Source organism: Geotrypetes seraphini, chromosome 2 (assembly GCF_902459505.1).
Source record: "Geotrypetes seraphini chromosome 2, aGeoSer1.1, whole genome shotgun sequence".
NCBI classification, from domain to species: domain Eukaryota; kingdom Metazoa; phylum Chordata; class Amphibia; order Gymnophiona; family Dermophiidae; genus Geotrypetes; species Geotrypetes seraphini.
In genome coordinates, this window is record NC_047085.1 from 61,557,173 (window position 1) to 61,579,064 (window position 21,892).

At 43.4% G+C, this 21,892-nt stretch overlaps 1 protein-coding gene across 1 annotated transcript in view; it reads left to right on the forward strand.

Annotated features, from left to right (window-relative positions):
• Positions 1-21,892, forward strand: part of DPYS (dihydropyrimidinase) — a 69,986-nt gene that overhangs the window by 31,276 nt on the left and 16,818 nt on the right. The window contains exons 5-7 of the mRNA XM_033935025.1: positions 5,566-5,722; positions 12,219-12,360; positions 20,523-20,665. Of these exons, the coding sequence (XP_033790916.1) occupies positions 5,566-5,722; positions 12,219-12,360; positions 20,523-20,665 (442 nt within the window). The remainder of the gene's footprint in view (positions 1-5,565; positions 5,723-12,218; positions 12,361-20,522; positions 20,666-21,892) is intronic.

The following is a 21,892-nucleotide window of genomic DNA, read 5'->3' on the forward strand; positions in this document are numbered from 1 at the left end:
CCAGAGGTTGTGGTAAGAATGGATAGCATAGCTAGTTTTAAGAAAGGTTTAGACTAATTCCTGGAGGAAAAGTCCATAGCCTGTTATTGAGAAAGACATGGGGGAAGCCACTGCTTACCCTGGATCAGTAGCATGAAATGTTGCTACTCTTTGGGTTTTTGCCAGGTACTAGTGATCTGGATTGGCCACCGTGAGGACGGGCTGCTGGGCTCGATAGACCATTGATCTGACCCAGTAAGGCTATTGTTATGCCTTATATAGTGCAACCTTCAGCAAGTCCTTTAAGCCCCTTCAGCAAGTCCTTTAACCCCCTTTTTTCAGTTGGAAAAAGAATACAGTATTACCTGGCACTGAGATACTGCAAATATACTTATGTGTACTGACAGTGCCTTCATCACACGGAAACAAAGGCCATGTAACCTATCCAGCCCACCCAACCATATCAACAACTAAGGGCTCCTTTTACTAAGGTGCGCTAGTGTTTTTAGCGCACGCAGGAAATTACCGCGTGCTACACCGCACGCTATGCTTCTAGAACTAACGCCAGCTCGATGCTGGTGTTAAGGTCTAGCGCGCGGGGCAACGTAGTGCACGCTATTCCGTGCTCTAAAGTCCTAATGCGGCTTAGTAAAGGGAGCTCTAAGTTCTACAATCCCTTACTCTTTATCAAAGATCCTCTGTGCTTTTTTTTTATGATTTCTTGAATTGAGATACAGTTTCTATCTCCGCCACCTCTTTTGGAAGGCTGTTCTTTCATCCTTTCCCTAGAGAAATATTTCCTTAGATTACTGAATCTATCCCCTTTTACCTTCGTCTTATAACCCCTTATTCTAGAGCTTCCTTTGAAATGAAATTGGACCACTTCCACTGCATGTATACCAGTGAGGTACTTACACTTCTCCATCATATCCTCCTTTAACCGCCTTTCTTCCAAAGCATATGCATTCCGGTCAATATTGAACCAGTGGTGATCAGTTTTGGAGGGGGGGGAGGTTTCTAAATGCTGGCTGCTGTTGGCTGAACTAGAAGTGAATATTTAGTGCCAGCCCCTCTTTAGTTACTGGCACCAAAAATTTAACTCCTTTGAGGCTGCTGGAATTGATCTGGATATGGCCAATATTCAGTGCTGGTAACCAGATAACTATTCAGACAAGTTAGAAATACTATGCTAGACTTATTTGCAAAACAAATGGATGCCTCAAAAAAGTCCATCCGCTAAAAATGTTCAAATCCCGATTTTATAAAGCTAGTATTTGGATGTTTCACACCTTAGTTTGTCCAAATAGCAAGGGGGGCATTTGTGGGTGTGTTTTAGGCAGAACAAGGGAGGACTCAAAAGTAAGATGCCCAACAGTGATTTTCAAATGGAAGAAAATGTCCATATAAAAAAAAAAGAGGACGGTTCTATCTAGACCTGTTTCAGTCACATCCAATGTACAAAAAAAGGTGCTCTGATTCAGCAGCTGACAACTGGATGGATTAAGGAATGACCCACTCCTTATTCTCCACTGGTTGCTGGCCCCTTCCTCTCCCCTGAAAGTGAATCTGGAAAGGAAAATCAGCTGTATGTAAGCTGCAGTTTGTATGGCCTTTCTGATCAAAGCAGCAAGCAGGTCAGAGGAGTAGTCTAGTGCAGTGTTTCTCAACTTCTTCAAGCCAAGTATCGCCTATGTCTAACAAATATCAACCGAGTACCCCCACCCAAACTCTGCCTCACCCAGACTCTGCCCCAGACCCCACCCCCATAATAATAGTACTAATTGTAATGCAATTTCTTCCATCCATTTTTCATATACACACAATATAATCTTATTAATATATAATGATAACCACAAAATTAAAAAAACACAAATCACACTGTACACAGAGAAAACGTTAATTATCATTTATATTAGGGTTTTTTCAAAGAGGTCAAGGCAGATGACTTTAAAATATGCAACGTCACCTCAGTAACAACTATAGAAAAATAGACAAATATAGTGCAAAATATAGACAGCAGATATAAATTCTCAAAACAGACACATTTCAATCTCTAAATTGAAAATAAAATCATTTTTCCTACCTTTGTTGTCTGGTGATTTCATGAGTCTCTGGTTACACTTCCTTTTGACTGTGCATCCAATATTTCTTTTTTTCTGCCTCCTGCATGCTTCCTCTCCTCCAGACCTCATTCCATTCCCCAGACAACATCGCTCTCTATCCCTCCATGAGTCCAACTTTTCTTCCTCTCTCCTCCACCCCCATTGGCAACATGTCTCCTGCTCTCTCTCTCTCACTGTCCATCTGTCTTGAGAGATCCAGGCATCTCTCCCACTCCCTTTACTGCCCCATCCAACATTTCTCCCTCTCTCATCCCCTGGATCATGTGCAGCATTTTTCACCACTGCCCACCAGTCCCATGCCCATTTCTCCTTCCATCACTCCTCACCAGCACCATGCCACATCTCTCCCACCATCACTATGTCCAATATTCCTCCGCCTTGCATCCCCTTCAATCTATCCCTCTGTTCCCTCTCCACCACCATATCCAACATTTCCCATTTTCATCCAACTCTACCCCATGCATCTTTGCCTCTCTCTTCTCTCTATCTATGCCCAATTTTCCTCTTTCTTCCTTTCCCCATGGGCACCATGTCTTTCCCTCTCACTCCACACCTATATCCAACAATTCTCTTTTCCTGTTCCCTCACCCACCGGCAGCATCTCTCTTTCTCTCCCTTCCTAACCTCCAGCCTGTGCATCATCTGTCCTCTCCCTGCTCCCCTTGCAGCATCTATCCTTACCCCACCCCCATCCCCATGTACACTATGTCTTTCCCTCTCAATCCACACCTATATCCAACAATTCTCTTTTCCTGTTCCCTCACCCACCGGCAGCATCTCTCTTTCTCTCCCTTCCTAACCTCCAGCCTGTGCATCATCTGTCCTCTCCCTGCTCCCCTTGCAGCATCTATCCTTACCCCACCCCCATCCCCATGTACACTATGTCTTTCCCTCTCAATCCACACCTATATCCAACAATTCTCTTTTCCTGTTCCCTCACCCACCAGCATCATCTCTCTTTCTCTCCCTTCCTAACATCCAGCCTGTGCATCATCTGTCCTCTCCCTGCTCCCCTTGCAGCATCTATCCTTACCCCACCCCCATCCCCATGTACACTATGCCTTTCCCTCTCAATCCACACCTATATCCAACAATTCTCTTTTCCTGTTCCCTCACCCACCAGCATCATCTCTCTTTCTCTCCCTTCCTAACATCCAGCCTGTGCATCATCTGTCCTCTCCCCACCCCCCTTTGCAGCATCTGTCTTACCCCACCCCCACCCCTGTGCAGCATCTATCTATCCCTTATTCCCAACTCCAGCCCTCACTCCTCTCAGCTGGATCTGACCTCTCCCCAGCTCCTGATTCCCCTCCCTTACCAGCTCTGCGCCGCTGTATTTTAAAATCTTCGGGCAGCTGGAGGCGCAACAAAGCCAGCCACCCACCATCTGCTTGCCTTCAGAAAGAACTGGGGCAGGCAGATAGTAGGAGACTGGCTTCGTTGTGCCTCTGGCTGCCCTAAGATTTTAAAATACAGCAGCAGAGAGCTGGTAGGTGGGGGAATTAGGAACGAAGCCTGCCTCTCGCCGTCTGCCTGTGCCCCAGAAGTATTCTTTCTGCAGCGTTCTGAGTAGGCTGCAGAAAGAACACTTCTGGGGCAGGCAGGCAGACGATGGGAGGCTGGTTTCGTTGCGCCGCTGGCTGCCCAAAGTTTTTAAAATACAGCAGTGGAGAGCTGGTAGGTGGGGAAATCGGGAACTGGGAAGAGGTCGGATCCAGCCAAGAGCAGTGGGGGCTGGGGTTGGGTTGGCTTTGACGGAGGGGGCGGGCAGGAAGGAGGGATCCCCATCGGCGGTGGAGGCGGGTAATATCTGCGGCGGTGCATACCGCCAACAAGCGGCTCACGTACCCCTAAGGCTACACATACTGCGAGTTTAGAAGTTCTGGTCTAGTGATTAGTGCAACGGAGTGTAAACCAAGGGATGCAGGTTCAGATCCACTTTTCCTGGGGCTTCCTCCAGTATCAGAAAAATGCTAACTGCACCTACAGATATGATACCTGCAAGTGTGAAGGTATAGAATAGGCATTTTGGCTGTTCCTGGAGGGATCACATATACAAACCCCCCCCCCCCCAGAAAACTGTGGTATGTGAACCTATGTTTACATCACTAACCACTAGACTATATCTCTGTTCTGCAAGGATGTCTGGGTGGCCATTTTCATAAGAGCTCCTATGGGAGCTGTTACCACTGCAGCCAGCGCTAAAAACCGTGCTACGGTTTTGTAAAGGGGGGTGGGGGCAGGGATTAGTTAGGATATGCAACCTTAAAATAATTTCTTTCTCTTTTCAGTAAATCTTGATGTGAATGGTTTGATGAATATTTCATTCTCGTGTGTTGAGAAGTTGTTCATTAAATCCATATTCAACATTATTTCCTGAAGTCCGTTCTCAAAGTATTGCGGTCGATATAGGTGAACAGAAACTTTTCTGCTTTGTTTTTTTCTTTTGTCTTTGGAAACTATTGATCTAATTCAAGTTGTTATATATTATACTTGATTATTAATAAGAAAAGTGATAAATAATTTTAAAAAATCCATATTCAACATTCTCAAGTGGAAACATGTCAGTCAAAGATTAGGAAAATATTCACAACAGGGAAACATTTTTTTCTACAGCATAAAGTACGTTATTAGTTTTCTGTCGTTATTTTTTTCAGTGAGAGAATATAAAGACGTAGTTGAAATTTTGTAATGACACAGTTAATAAACAACTCTAAGACCCATCTAGAGAAAGCTGTGGTCAAGCCACTGCTTATTTTCATATCATACATAGAGGATCATTTTCAAAGCACTTAGACACACAAAGTACCAAAGGTTTCTATGAAACATTTATGTGTGTAAGTGTTCTGAAAATGAATCCCTTAGGGCTGGATGCTACAACCGCCTAACTGGTTTAATTGTCTTTAATCAACGTGATAATTAATTGCATCGTTTAAAAGCAATTAAACTGTAATTTATAAAAAAGATGGCACCTCCACAAACAGTGCCAGAACCGTGTCTACGGGTAAAATAGGTGTGGTTAATGCCAGAAGTACCCTCAGGCGTCGGTAGGCACCTCTGTAGTCACGATTCTCATCACAAATAGGGCCGGAAACATAGGCCTTGAAAACCCTGGCCTACATTTCCAGCACCTATCTGTGATGTAGCCATGATTCTATAAATGTATAAAGTCAAAATTGAGGAGGGGGTCAGTACAAAGTATGAACAAATCCTAAAGACCTACTCCTAGGTCTCTAATTTACTTTTTTGCAAGCAGGTTTTTTTGTGCAAAAAAGTAATTTAGAGAACTAGGAGTAGGTCCTAGGATCGGTTCATGCCATGATTCTATAAACAGTGCTGTCGCTTGATTGACACGCGATCGGCACCACTTTTGTGGACGGCTGACGATCCTGGCGCCGTTTATAGAATCCGGGCTTTAATGTATTTGTTTTTTAAATTTAATATTAGTTTTGATATTTTGTAGGTAAAGTGGTTTTTGGGGAACCAATTGCTGCTTCTCTAAGTATAGATGGTACTCACTACTGGCATAAAGACTGGAGTCATGCTGCAGCCCATGTCATGGGGCCTCCACTTAGACCAGATCCTTCAACACCTGAATATCTCATGAGGCTTCTAGCCAAGTAAGCGTTTCAATACCCTACTACTACTACTACCCTGCCACATATAGTAGTACTTACAATCTGAAGTGCAGTAAATAATATGTATTTGTAGGGTTACCATGTATTTGTAGGGTTACTTTTAGGGTGGGGCGGGGTGGGGCTAGGGCGGGATTGGGGGTGGAACTAGGCCAAAACGGGGCAGGAATGGGTAGAACTGGGCAGGCCTGGGATCCGGATTTTCCAAAAGGAAAATCTGGTAATCATATGTATTTGCATAGCAATCTACACCAGTATTTCTCAACTCGGTCCTGGAGTACCTCCTTGCAGTCAGGCTTTCGGGATATCTACAGTGAATATGCATGAACTTGATTTGCATACATTGCCTCCATTATATGCAAATTTATTTCATGCATATTCATTGTGGATATCATGAAAACTGGACTGGCAAGGGGGTACTCCAGGACCGAGTTGTGAAACACTGGCCTACACCATATTATGGGATCTAATCTAATATTTTATTTATGGATCGCAATATACCTGCATAGGTTCAAGGTGATTTACAAGTAAGAGAACCCTTGTTAGAGTAGAGAGATCATGCAATTGAAGATCATATCAGATTTACAATAAAATCGTTATACATACTGAACAGAGATTCCAACATAGGTAGAGACAAATAGCAGCAAATGTTTTACAATTTAATTTGAAATTGGGCACCGCAGGAGTGGAACTGATAGTTTTGTTGTAGATGAGCGAGATTACTGCTGCCATAAGTTCTTGGAACCTTCCTTAAAAGGTCAGCATTTTTATCTTTTTGGTTAATTTCATCAATTTTGAATAGACGCAGAAAATTTCATAAGATTCATTTACTGGATAATGGCACTCTTTGTTAGAGTCAACCTTGGAGAAGATTGCTCCTTTGCAAAAAATTTGTGGTGATAGGAAAATGTGTTGCCTTTGGAATTCAGTAGAAGTGAGGCAGAGCAAACATGGTCTCCGTAAAAAAAGAGTGACAGTGGAGGAAATATCCTGATGGGTAAACTCAGGGGGCGTATTTGGAAGCTTTGGATGATTATAAACAGCTGGTATTGAGTGAAGAAGAATTATGATGATGCTAAAATTGCTGCGGCACCATCTTGGTCAAGGAAGTTGTTCACTATTGTTAATTCTTTGGTGACCCCTTCAGTGAATAGGATTCTTGCTCCCTCTTGTGAGCAGTTTGATGTTTTTATTTTCAATTGAAGTCAGAGGTGATATGCGCTGGAGTTCCTAAATATGAGTAGAAGATATGGAAGGATATGGCTGAACTCTGGTTAGAGTTCATGCCAGTCTCTGTAGATGATGTTGTTTGTTCAGGCTATTAATTCGATTAGTGATTCAAATTGTAGGGCACATGTTTCTTTTAAAAATTGATGCGGTGAAGGACACCTACAATGTAGGCGTTGTACATGTGCCTACATATGCCTAAGGCATGATGTACGCCAGAAGTGGCCCTAGGCATCTGTAGACGTGCTTAGGTGCTTCTTGTAGGTGCGAGTCAGATGCCTTAAATGTAAGCCTGTATAATGCTGGCCAACATTTAAGGCATCTGTAGAAGAAAATAGACGAGATTCTGGAGGCAGCACCTACTGGTGATTGACATATGGTAGGTGCCCATTTTGCAGGTACCTACTGCGACAGGCGCCGTTTCCAGAATCAGGCCCTTAATGTCTGTGCACCAGCAGTTTTGAAAGCTATGAAGGATGCAGTTGCACTATCTATGGCATTACTTATTAAACGTTCCCTTGTCTCAGATTTTGTTCCTGATTTGTTGAAATGAGCTGCAGTTAGTCCTTTACTAAATGGCTCACACTTAGATGTCACAAAGGTGGAACATTTTCAACCTATCTCCAATCTTATGTTTTTATCTAAAGTTATGAAGAAAGTAGTGCTTCATCATTTAGAGGAATTTGTATCTGCACAGGACTGTCTGGACAGTTTTTGTTGTCTCTTTATGATACCATTTGTACTGGATCTGATAATGGGAAACATTTTTTGTTAGTATCTCTAGATGTTGCAGCCACGTTCAATACTATTAATAATGCAGTTTTGTTGGACTTTTGCATTCTTTTGGTATCTCAGGCACGATGTTAACCTGGTTTCAGTAATTTCTTAGACTGGATGTTTATGTTTGGAATGGAGTTCACAAATCACAATTGTTTTCTTTGTGTTCAGGAGTACCTCAAGGCTCATCATTGTCAGCTTTGCTATTTAATTTGTTCTTGCCCCCTTATTGGTGGTTTATAGAATGATCTTGGAATTGGTTTTATACAGATAATCTACAGGGATTTTTTTGAGTTTCTGGACAACTGTGAGGACGGCTCTCAGCTTTTATCCACTTATCTATCTAGTCTAGTCTTCAATTTATATACCGGGTCATCTCCCAACGGAGTTTGACTCGGTTCACAAGTGATTAAAGACCAGAGTACATAAAGATGAGAACATGGGAAAGTAAATGTTGAAGTGCTAACAATTTGTTAGTTCTGTGGTAAGCCATTTAGGTAAGCCATTTGAGTAAACAGCAAAGTTTTTAGGACATTACAAAATTGTTATAGCTGACCTATCAATCTAACAGAGTCAGGGAGTCTATTCTAAGTTTCTACCAGTTTGAAAGCAAAGGATTGGCTAAGCTTCCTGAATGATAGCTTATATCTTTGTGTATTCCTCGAGTGGCAAGCTCTGAAGGTATTCCAATATAAGGGGACCAAAGGGTCAAATATTCCATAGAGAAGCTTAAAGATAACACATGCACATTTAAACTGGATCCTAAAATGAACTGGGAGCCAGTGAAGCTTTCTCAACAGAGGAGAAACATGATCGTACTTGCTCACTGGATGATTGCAAACCATTTATGTTTGAATGCTTCAGAAACAAAAATTCTCTGGCTTTCTGCCACCAGTATGGAGGGTGCTCTGGAATTTGTTTTGTTTGATAAAGATTCTAGTTCAGTCAGTGATCAAAAGCCACATGCGTGTTATTAGATTCTTCATTGTCATTTTGTAAACAGCTTATAGCTATGGTTAAAAAACAGTAATTTTTAAGATGTGTTTGGTGTTGAGGTTCCATAGTCTGCTCCTGATATGAATTTTTGATACTGCTGCATTTGGACTACTGCAATGCATTATTTTGTGGGCTTCATCAGGTCATTAAAGGCATTGCAGTTATCCCAAAATTCTGTGGAATTTGCCATGAACAGCTCACATCTCCTCAATTTTGGCTGAGTTACATTGGCTTCCAGTATTATATAGGATCCAGTTTAAACTTTTGGTATTGGTGTACACCATGATCTTGAGGTTGCTTATATTTCTTTGAGAAGTCTGCGTTCGCAGGCTGAAAAGTTGTTAGTAGTACTTTCAATATGTCAAATGCGTATGGTATCAATAAGGTTGCAAGCATTTCAGGTTGAAGGGCCACAGTTGTGAATGCCTTGACAGACTTGATTTGTCATGCATCTTCACTTGCGCCATTTTGAAAGCAATTGAAGGCAAATTTGTTTCAAAGGGCATTTGAGTTTTGAGCAGTGGGTGAAACAGTATGTAATATTGTATGTTTGTTTTAAATATTATGTGTGTTATATTATAACCCACATAGATTTTGGGATATGCAGGAAATAAATATTTTAAATAAATAAATATAAAAGATTTGCTTTTTCTTTTCTGAAGAAAAAAGAGACATAGATGAACCATGTGTTGGTTGCAACCCTAAAGACCTAGAGGGTGGATAAACTGCATGGAATCACAGTACAGCCTTGGTCACTTTTCTGGGCAGACTGAATAGAAACATGGAAACATGATGGCAGATAAAGGCCAAATGGCCCATCCAGTCTGCCCATCTGCAGTAATCATTATCTCTTCCTCTCTCTGAGATCCCATGCCTTCTTGAATTCAGACACAGTCTCTGTTTCCATCACTTCTTCCGGGAGACTGTTCCACGCATCTACCACCCTTTCTGTAAAAAAGTATTTCCTTAGATTACTCCTGAACCTTTCACCTTTTAACTTCATCCTATGCCCTCTCATTCCAGAGCTTCCTTTCAAATGAATGGACCATGTTGGTCTTTACAAAATAATTTTTTTACAACTTTGATTTTAAAAAAAGCACTAATGGTGTATACAAGAGAATTTTATTGAGTTCATAAATGTCTGAAGTACTTCAGGTCTTATGACTTGACAAAAAAATTGGTTCTGATATTTTTTTACATATTTAATCCCAAAGGATAAGCAGTGACTTGCCTCATGTCTACCTTAATAATGGTTTATGGACTTTTCCTCCAGAAATTTGAGGTAAACTGAAACTAGCATTGGAAAAATGTGTCCATTTTCACTCATAAGGAAAATCAAATGAATGATTTTTCAGAAGTGGATACCAGAATGATACCATTGTTTCATGGATATAACACAGAAGCATAAAACATGATGGTAGATAGAGACCAAAATCAAACTAAATAGTGGGCTTCTATAGGTTCAAGTCTTTAATAACCATTTAAAAAATTAATCTGTAACTTCAATCATTGCACGGGGGAGAGAAGTGTGGAGAGATATTGAGAGGCTGCAGAGTAAGGGCACTTGTAGATCATCCTCTCTCTTCCCTCATTCCCATTGTCTGGCATCTTGCCATCACTCTCTTCTGCTCCTGGATCCAACATCACCCCCTTTCCTTACTCTCCACCTTCTTTATATCTCCCCATCCTTCTCATTCACCCATATGTCCAACATCCCTCCCTCTCTCCTATTGTTCACTCTCTCTCTCTCTCTCTCTCTCTCCCTCCCTTGTGCCCTGAGCCTAACATCTCTCTTCCCCTCCCTCCCATGTAGCATTCTCTCCTACTGCCATGTCCAATATTTATGGCTCTCTCATTGTCCACCATCTCTCTCCCCCCCTTGTGCCTCAGGTTCAACATCTCTCTCTTACCTCACCCCACGCAGAATCTCTCCCTTCCTCTCCTCCATCATTATGTTCAACATTTCTCCTCTCCCACATGCACCATCTCTCCCTTCTCTCAACAGCTATGTCTAATATTTCTCCCTTTCTCACCTTTTTCTCTCTCCACCTCTATATGCGAGCTCTCTCTTTCTTGCCCCACTCTACCCCTTTGTTGCATCTCTCTCTTCTTCCTCTCTTCCCCATGTCCAACAATTCTTCCTCTCTCACCTCTCTCCCATGCAGCATCTCTTTTCCCTCCCCCACCCTATTTGCAAGATTTCATCTTTTTTTTGTCTTTCTCCAACCCTTTGCTGCATCTTTCCTTTTCTTGCCACCTCCCCTCCCATTCACCATCTTTCCTTCCCTCCCCCACCCCACCCACAACTCTCCTTCTTGCTTCAATGGGTCCCCAGCAGCATCAGAAATTCTCACACACTGCTTGCCACTAACCCAGAAGCCTTCCTGTTTGCCGCATCCCACCCAGGTAGATGCAGGAATTTGCAAGGGGGGTCAGACACGACAGGGGGAGGCTTCTGGGTTAGTGGCAGGCCGTGTGTGGGAATCACTGCAGCTGCCATGTACCTGTTGAAGAGAACAATGCTTCTTAAGTTCTTAAGGGAGGCGATGCATGACCATGGGATCCTAGCCTGCTTCCCCTCCCCAAGCTGGTGCTGTCAAGGGGCACTGCTTCTATGTGGGCCTGAGACCAAAATGGGTTGGCCCCAGTAGTGGTGTAGCAAGGGAAGGAGACACCCTGGGCAGTGGTGCCTGGCATCACTGCGCCATGCACCCCCCCCCCCCCACACACACACACACACACTCTTCCCCACTGCAGCCACCCCTTGCATTACTTCCCTGCCACGCACCCTCCAGTGTACCTCTTGAAATGACCAGGAAGTGACATCAGAGGGAGAGCTGAGGCCAGCGCAAGCAGCAGATTAGAGATGTTGCTCTCTGCTGGCAATCGTTTGAAGAGGTAGTTGGGTGGGTGGAGAGGAGGAGAGGTGCCGGCACTCCCACCAAGACAGTGCCATTGGGCCCAGTCCCACCCATGGCCATGCTCCTAACTGTGGCATACTATCCCCCTAATTCTATATAATAGTGCTCAAAACTGCATGCACAAATTTTGGCATGCACCCAAACTAGGCATTCAATTTAATTGCTTAATGAGACAATTAGTGCTGAGAGTTGGACGCTAACAATCAATTATCGGTGCTAATTGGCCACAATTATAATTTATTCATGCATCTCGCTATGTGTTATTCCATTAAGATAACCCTAAATAAAAGCATTGGCAGGGAGTAAGCTGCATCGAACATCATTGAGCCCCTAACCATTTTATTGGGCAGAGTGGATGGACCACTCTAGTCCTTATCTGCCGTCATTTACTAAGTTATGTTATAGTAGCAACCCATAACAATTAAATCAACTATTAACAATAAAACATTCGCTATTCTCATCTTTCCCGATTCGCAATTTTAAAAATCCCTAGGCTCTCTAGCCTCTTGTTCCTAACTAAATGAAGGTATACTTGTAATGCATTTGTTTGTCCTTTGCAGTGGGGACCTCAGTGTGACAGGAACAGACAACTGTACTTTCAGCACCTGCCAGAAAGCTCTAGGCAAGGATGACTTCACCAAAATCCCCAATGGACTGAATGGTGTGGAGGATAGGATGTCTGTAATATGGGAAAAAGGAGTGGTAAGGTCTATCTGTGCATATGGATTGGGTGTAATAGTCCATGGAAGGTCCATTAAAGCAAAAGGAATTTGGGTTGTTCTTCAGAATGAGGTTAAGAATGTAGGAGTCATTTTTATCTTTGTTGTGCTACTCAGACCCTTTACCTTATTATCCTCCTCCTTTACAAAGCCACGCTAGAGGTTTTAGCGCCGGTCGCGGCGGTAACAGCTCAGACGCTCATAGGAATTCTATGAGCGTGGGAGCTGTTACAGCGACGGCTGGCACTAAAAATGCTAGCGAGGCTTTGTAAAGGAAGAGGTGTGTCAATTTTGAACTAATTTTATACACAATATTGATGAATGTTTGTTTGTGAATATTCAGACATTCTTCCCAGTTCTGTAATCCACTATAATGCTATCTAAATCTAAATAAACTTCTGACTATTATGCCTTAGTGGCCCACCTGTATACCCTTTTTATTGAAATGTTGCCTAATTTGTGGCGTAAAATATCTTAAATCGAAAATAAGTGATCATTTATTTTCAGAGTTACGGTCTCTGATCAAGGCTCTGGTGTAGCAGTAATGGAGTGCTTTAGCACATTTTTATTTATTTAAAAAATATACAGTGGTGCCTCACACAACGAACTTAATCCGTTCCAGGAGCAAGTTTGTTATGTGAAACGTTCGTTGTGTGAAACGCGTTTTCCCATAAGAATACATTTAAAACAAAATAATTCGTTTCGTTCTGCAGCCCTACATTTCCCTCCCTCCACCTCACCTTATATGCAGAGTCTGCCAGCCCTCTCCCTCACCCAGCCGCACGCTTCCAAACCTGTCTGGCTCTTACGTCGGGTTGAGAACCTTTGCTCTAGGAGAAGCGATCCTTGTTAAAGAGCCCCGAACCTGCTACCAAAGGTTAAACCGGAGGCGGAAGGGTTAAACAATTCTCATTTTAGCTCTTGAGCCTGACTAACATCGGCTGTTCCCTGCAGAGACGGTACAGAGGGTTTTACTTTATCGAGCGGGGAGGGACGGGGGAGAGGTGGGGCCGCCCAGGTAGAGAGAGAGAGACCAGCATCAAGACGCATTTACCATGGCCTGGGACGCCAGTTCCCACCGGAGGCCCAAAAGTTTTCTGTTTGGTGAAGGCGGCCGGGGACGGGAGAGATGTGCGGAGCTGGAGGTGCGGGGCGGCTACTGCTGCTGCTGTGCGGACTCTTCCAGGCCTGGCAGCGGATAGGTAAGCGCAGAACCGGGCGCAAGTCCTCGCGGGCCACCTCTGGGGGAGAGGGTTTGCGGAGTGGGCCTCGAGACTTGGGCGGGGGAGGGGGGGGCTTGTTTTGTACTCTCTTTCTCAGGCGGGTAAATGCACCTTTGTGCTCTTCAGGTTGGGGAGGGGGAAGGACTAAGGGCGAGTTGGGTGGAAGGAGGGAACTGAAGACAAGACTTTTTTCCGGCTTGTCTGTTCGCCTGGGAAAAGGCTTCCAGGAGCGCACAGTTTCGGCTTAATCCCGCGCCATGTGCGTGTAAAGGGTGGGAGGGAGGGGAATGTCCCTGTCCTGTCCCCAGGCGGCGGGGGGGGGGGAGGTTTAAAAAATATGCGGTGGCGGCGGGGGGAGGTTTAAAATATGTAGCGCCACTGAACGATGCAGCTCGGGCGACTTCGTTGTGTGAAACGAAGTCCGTTGTACGAATCAAGACAAGAAGTTCGTTGTGCGCAGCGTTCGCTGTGCGAGGCGTCCGTTATGCGAGGCACCACTGTATATACCGCCTTTAAACAAAGCAGTTTGCATAAAAAATACATGCAATAAAAAATACATGCATAAAAAAATTATGCAATACATAATTGCAGAGTATAAAACATAATTACATTTCTAAAATTAAAACTAAATTACAATACCGTAAAATACATTTTCTTTAAATAGAAAAAGAAGCCCCCCCCCCCGCCTGAAAACATTTGCACCCAACAAATGAACAATGCCCAAGCACAAAGGCACTTAGGAATCCACTTATTGACTCAAACACAGAGTCAGGACAGAAAATACATCTACCTGGAAATATGTTAATATGAAGGCTGAGTAGCTCTTAGATATCCCGACAGTTTATTCCAAAGTAACAATCCAGCTACAAAAACATTTATTGGACTGCCACATGTTCTGAGAGGTTACTTATGGGTATTACTGTATCAGCATATTAATGAACCACTATAGACACTATATCCCTTTCCTCTCTGTTTCCACCTACTCTAGTGGCATGCTCCCGCCCTCCCCCCCCCCCCCCCCCACATAGCTGGAAGTGATGTTTGCTGTTCTACATAGGATCAATGTCGTGGTTTGAGTTACTTTGAGCCCTATAACATCTTGGCTCATACTACCAGAATTGCCAAACATGTCAAAGGAGAATGGAGCATTATTGAACCCACATCTTTAAACCAGACCCAGGGGCTGAGTAGCCATGGAAAGTTCTGGATTTGGGCCTCCAGAGGAGCCAGGCCAAGCAAGTCGGTTGCAAGAGAGGCTGGAGCCAGTGGTATGAGTAAGAGGGAATACAGGGGGGAGGGACAAGATTAAAGATTTGACTAGAGCACCAAATATCATTGTTCCAGCCTTGTTCATGTTAAGAACATTATTGCATGCTATAAGTACCGTATTTTTTGCTCCATAAGATGCACTTTTTTCCGCAAAAAGTGGGTGGAAATAAGGGTGTGTTTTATGGAGCAAATACCATACTCCCCTTTTTGTATGCCCAGTCCAGCGCTAGCAAGGCATTCTCTTTGCAACTCTCATGAGCTCACTCAGACCACAGCCACCAACCAGGATACGCTGCAGTTCCTGAAGGAAAGCGCTTCCATCACATGAACACCTGTCACAAGAAGCCGCCTCCCCCATCGCCAACATGCCAGGCCTCCAGCCTTACCCTCCCTGGCTCACTCTGCAGCGTCGGCACCTCTGATTGGCTCTGCCTGTCACCTCTTCCATCAGCCAATGGCAGAGCGCTGTGTCTCTCGGATCCATGATGGCTGCCTTGGAGCGCAAGAGCAGGTGTCCTGAGTTACGCAGCATCAGCGGCCTTCTTAACCCTGGGGTCCAGACGGGGTCGGCGTAAGGGGGGAGTAAATAGGGCATTTGCCCCGGGTCCCCTGGCTCTAGGGGGCCCCCATGAGCTGGGAAATCCTCCCCCTTGAAGGACCTGCACCTCAGCACGGCTGCCAGTCCACTCCCTCTGACGAACTTATTCCAGAGCAGAGTCATCAGCCACGCTGAAGTACAGGAAGGTCCCGCAATTACTGAGTCTGCAAGCTCTGTTCAGGAAGAAGCAAATAACATTGGAGGGGGTGGACCGGCAGCCTCAGTCATCACAGGACCTTTCTGCATGGAATTGATTTGGTGGGAGAGAGAAAGGAGCATAGAAGGGTGGTGGAGGAAGAGAAAGGGGCAGGGTGGTATAGAAGGGTGGTGGGGCAGGGTAGAAATGGAAGGATGGTGGAGGGATTGAAAGGGGGTAGATGCTGATGGAATTGGTTTGCAGGGAAAAGGGAGAGAGACTTAAGGGGGAAGGATACTGGAGGGAATTGGGTTGGAGGGAAAGGAAGGGGGCAGATGCTAATGGAAGTGGGGGGAAGGGAGATGAGAGAGTGAAATGTCAGACCATGGGGATGTGAGACATGGAAGGAGAGAGATGCCAGACCATTGGAAGAGGGAAGGGAAGAAGATGGATGCCAGACCAATGGGGGTGAAGGGAGAGATGGAAGGGGGAGGCATACAGTTTCTGGAAGGGGTATAGAAGGAGAGAAGATGCCATATAGAAGGGGCAGAAAAAAGGTAGACAGTGCATGAAAGGAAGAGAATGACAAGAAGATGAGGAAAGCAGAAACCAGAGAAGACAAAGGTAAAAAAAAATTCTATTTATTAATTTTTTTTGCTTTAGGGGACATGCATCGCTGTTTCTGTGGTGTTGCATTGTATGCAGAGTCCAATTTCTTGGTGGTTCAATTTAACTTTTGTCTACGTATTTTGCTGCATGTCATGGCACAAAACCAAATTTGCCTGTCTGCCTGCCCTGTGCCCTGTCCCTGCCTGCCTGCCAGCTACCCACTAGGCATACCTGCCTGCCACTAGGCCTACCTGCCTGCCAACCACTAGATCTGCCTGCCCCAGCCACTAGGCATGCCTGCCCTGTCCCTGCCTGCCATGTGTCCTATCCCTGCCCTCCCTGTCCTGGCCTGCCACTAGACCACCAGAGGGGGGACAGTGTACAAAGCCTGGCAGGGAGGGGGCCAGGGTGCAGAACCTGGCAAGGAGTGTGGGGTTGGGCACAGAGTCTGGCAGGGAGAATTTGGTTCAGAATGGGTTTTTTTCTTGTTTTCCTCCTCTAAATCTAGGATGCGTCTTATGGTCAGGTGCGTCTTATGGAGCGGAAAAATACGGTAATTGTTAGAAAATGATACTAGTAATGTTTTACATGAATATTGTATTATAAATCACCAAAAGTAGGAACTCTTAGATTAGTAGAATATAAGTCTGTTCAAAATACTATTTGGGTTTTTGCCAGGTACTTGTGACCTGGATTGGCCAGTGTGGAAACTGGATATTGGAATAGATGGACCATTGGTCTGATCCAATTTACTACAAGTCTAAAACTCCTTGCATAGTGTAATTCTTTAAATCTCAGCCATAGAATGGTCCTGTGGTGCCCTACAGTATTAGGAACTAACACAGATGGACTTTGTGAATCCTTTTGGGCTAGGCTGCATCAGACAAGTTTGGCTTGACAGGGTATCTTTCAACCATTCTGCATTATTAATAGCGGATGGCTTGGGATTATTGTAAATTCTGAAGAACTACAGCAATGAGGCAACCTTAACTATTCAAAACAATTGTACTGGAAGGGAAACTGAAAGATACCACTGAGAATAGTAGGAAAGCAATGGCAAAGCATGCTTAACACATACCCTGCAAAAGCAGGGAATTTCTTATAGTAGAATTAGTTTATTTTTATTTTCATTTTATAGTAAAGAGAATCCAGATTCACCAAGTTTTTCCCCCCTAGAGACACATAAATCTTACTAAAAAAAAACAAAAGCAGTGTCACCTTATTCCTAGTATATTACAGAGAAGACAATTTTCAAAAGGATCTGTCTGCTTAGGGTTAACTGAATATCTTATCCAATTCATTTTAACTGGGGAATTCAAAAGCTTCACAGCTTAAATCAGTGGCTTTTATCTGGGTAGTTTTGGGACAGATATTTTTAAACCAGATTTAATTTTACATGCATAGAGCTATCTGGCTAAGGTTTACTGCAACCTCCTGTGCATTTCCAACTTTTCCCATAGTTAACCAGTTACCTTTTGTCCAGGCAAATTGTCCAGACAAATTCCTTAAATATCAGAACCCGAATGGCTTGTCCATGCTTGTTAAATCTGGATGTTTAAACACTGTGTGTGAAAAGTCCCTTTGGTAACCTTAAGGTGTACAATATGGCCAAGCTAAGCTAAAAATTCAGTTCGTTGACATGGAGATAAACTCAGCCTGGCCATAGTACTATATAGAGTGCTATCTCAATGAAAAAAAGAAAACAATGAATTTATGGCAAAAATAATGCTACTACTATTACTATTAATTATTTCTATAGCGCTACTAGACGCACGCAGCGCTGCACAGAGTCACATAGAAGAAGAAAACAGTCCCTGCTTACAATCTAAACAGCCAAGACAGACAAACAGGATGTCATGGATACAGTTAAGGGGAGTGGTTAATCTGCTTGCTGGGTTGGTGGGCAGAGGGGAGTACAGGACAATCAAGCCATTGTGACATCACTGATGAGGTTGGCTCTTAGGCATTGGTAGAATGAGGCATTATGACATCACAATCTCAGCTCTGCTTCCCAAAGACTGAAACTCTTCACACTACTACTACTATTAATTATTTCTATAGCACTACCAGACGTACAGTGCAGTACAGAGTCACAAAGAAGAAAACAGTTCCTGCTCTAAGCAGCCAAGACAGACAAACTGGATGTCATGGATACAGTTAAGAGGAACAGCCAGCAGGATAGACGCTGAGTGAGGAGCTCCTTACCAGCGTCGTTTAATTGACCCTCTTCCCCTTTACCTGAGCCATGACCGCGGTAAATCTGCAGTTCCTCTTACCGCTGGAAGCCGGTCTGTGCTCCAGCGTATTTGTCTTTTTTTCCTGGGCACGTTTACTGCTGTTGAACCAAGCACAAGAACGCTACCCAATTAGTATGGGGATGAGGAAGGGAGCAGCCCGGCCGACCCCTTATTCAGATGATGCTAGATCAGGGATTTACCCGCCAGATGAGGGAGACACCCCCGACTTCAGGAGGAACGACGAGTGATCGGGTTTCCCTAAGCCCGAATCAGGGCGGAACTCCTGTTCAACCCGGAAGTGGAAGCCCTGAATTGACCGTGGCAAATCAGTCAGTCCAAGAAAGTGTCTCACTGCTGAGCCCTGGAGGAGAAGTAGTGGTACAGGAAGGATCCCCTACTGGAGCCCAGACATCGGCAGTCAAATCAGTGGCTAGTGATAGCCCAACTCCTGTAAGTAACATCCAATTTGGACAGTTGATTAAGCCCGCAGTAATCAATTTAGAGGAACTGTGGAGGGCTATAGTAGTCATGGACTCCAACCTTCAGAAGGTAATGACTGTGGTACGAGCAGACTATGTTTCTATCAGCTCTCAGGTAGTGACCCATGAGAAAATGTTAAAAGATCAGGGAGATGCTATTAAGAGGCATGAAGACCAGATAACTCAAATGAGAAATGGAGATATGGAGATTATTAAAGAAAGATCTTTTATCCAAAAAAACTGGAATTTATGGAAAATAAACAGAGCATAAACAACTTAAGTCTGTTAAATTTTCCAAAATCTCCAGTAATATCTCCACTTGAAATGGTTCAGAAATATATGAAGGAAGTTTTAATGATTCCACCAGAAAATTTGCCACCTATTACTACTGTTCAATATGTATTTCAACTCCTACTGACATGCCAGCATTGGAAGAGGGAGGAATGAACTTAACAAATTTCTTGGCGCACTCCCTAGAAGTGGTTAAGGAAAGAATTACCCTCTTGGTGACATTTTGCTCTGGAGCATGATAGAGATTTAATTTTCAGACTTTATTTTAGAAATATGAATGAAAAGTTCTTTGGTTTGGCTATTTGTATTTTTCCTGACAATGCTCAAGTAACACAGAAATGGAGAAAAAACTTTTTGCTTTATAAATCCAAGGTTTTAGCCCTGGGTGCATCTTTTATTTTGAAATTTCGGGCAAAGTGTTGCATTTCGTTACAGGTGAAAATTTTCTTATTTTTCAAACCAAAACAACTGTTAGAATTTATTCTGGCCAAAGAAGGTGGGAACGTGACAATTGGTCTGATAGCTCTTCCTGCAGTTTAAACCATCTGTTGGGGGCTGTAGATCTTAGGGCTCCTTTTACTAAGGTGTGCTAGTGTTTTTAGCGCATGCACACGATTAGCGCGCGCTATAGCACACGCTAGCTGGAAAATTACCGCCTGCTTAAAAGGAATAGGTAGCGGCTAGCCCATGTGGTATTTTAGCGCGCGCTAAAACCGTTAGCGTACCTTTGTAAAAGGAGCCCTTAGTCTCCCAGTGCTGCCCTTAAGATTGTTATGCATTTCTGAATATGATAATCCTATTACTTGGATCTCTCTTATTGTGGACTATAAGGAATAATTATTTTCCTTCCTGTATCACTGGATTAAGTGGTGCTAGGTTTACATTTCCTTTGTAATATTATTACAAATCTGTATGCAAGGATTTGATTTGCTTGTTTGAAAATTGAAATGTTGAATGAATAAATAAATAAAAAAGAGGAACAGTTAATCAACTGGCTGGGTTGGAGGGCAGAGGAGTAGGGTTAAGGATTGAAGGCTATATCAAAAAGGTGGGTTTTCAGTCTGCTTTTAAACAAGAGAAGGGGCTTGACAGAAAAACTTGGGTAATTTATTCCAGGCATAGGGGGCAGCTAGATGAATGTAGGTAGAGAGCATTCATGAGGGACTGACTGTAAAAGGCAACAGATATTTTCAGAATTCCTGTACTCGACTCAGACAGGAACTGTTTTATTCCAGCATTCTTTAATATGTATTCTGTATCTTGTGTAGGAAAACTCTGTTTTAACTTCTACACTGTTTTGCAGCATAGTGGTATAATGGACGAAAACCGATTTGTAGCCATTACAAGCGCAGTTGCAGCAAAAATCTTCAACCTGTACCCCAGGAAAGGAAGAATAGCCAAGGGCTCTGATGCTGACATTGTAATCTGGGATCCAGAAGCTACAAGGTAGAGTGTGACAAATTAAGATGTCATGATTACGTTATTTGAGAGTTTAGGTCATTAGCAATGCCAACTGATTTTCACCTATACATTTCTGTCAAGGTAAAAACCCCTTTAAAACAAACAAACATTAGTAAATGGTTAGTAATTATTGGGAAAGGAATGGAAAACAAAGATGAGAATGTTATGATGCCTTTGTATTACTCCAAGATGCGTAATTCTGGTCACTGCATCTTGGATCTTCAGCTTAGAGAAGATGCGACTGAGGAGAAATATAATAGAGCCCTATAAAACACAGAGTGGTTAGACATGGTTTTGCATGTTCCAGCAGTTATTTATAGCAGTGATTCCCAACCCTGTCCTGGAGGAACACCAGGCCAATCGGGTTTTCAGGCTAGCCCTAATGAATATGCATGAAGCAAATTTGCATGCCTATCACTTCCATCATATGCAAATCTCTCTCATGCATATTCATTAGGGCTAGCCAGAAAACCCTATTGGCCTGGTGTTCCTCCAGGACAGGGTTGGGAATCACTGATTTATAGTATGGAGGTTTCTTCCTCCATAGCCTCGGTGTAGCTAAACTAAACTAAACTAAACCTTAAGTTTGTATAGCGCATCATCTCCATAAAGATAGAGCTCGGCACGGTTTACAGGTAAATTCAATGAGGGAAGGACATAATAAGAAATTAGAGGTTATGAAGAGGATAGCTAGCTTTACATTTTAAATAGATAGCTTTATGTTTTGGAGAAAAGCCAGGTTTTCAGATGCTTTCGGAATAATTGGAATGAGCCTAGGTTCAGCAGCGGGGCAGGGAGGTTGTTCCAAAGCTCAGTGAATTTGAAGAAAAAGGATTTCCCTAATTTACCTGCATACATGACGCCTTTTAATGAGGGGAAAGATAGTTTGAGTTTGTGGGTGGATCTGGTAATATCATGGTCTCCAAGAATTCTAGGATAGTGGAATTAGAGGAGGAAGAATGCCATGTAGGATCTTGAATATTAGGTAGGTACATTTAAAGTGAATCCTTTTGACAGAAGCGGGGAAACATGGTCGAATTTGCTTTTTGCGAAGATCAACCTAGCCGCAGTGTTCTGGATCCGCTGAAGTCCAGTCTGGAAAGAATTATTGGTCGTATAAGGACAGCAAAATGATATAGCTATATTCACCGTCGCTTCTGAGGCCTTTTTCCTCCTTTTAAAAAACAATATTGCAGGAAGGTAAAATAATTT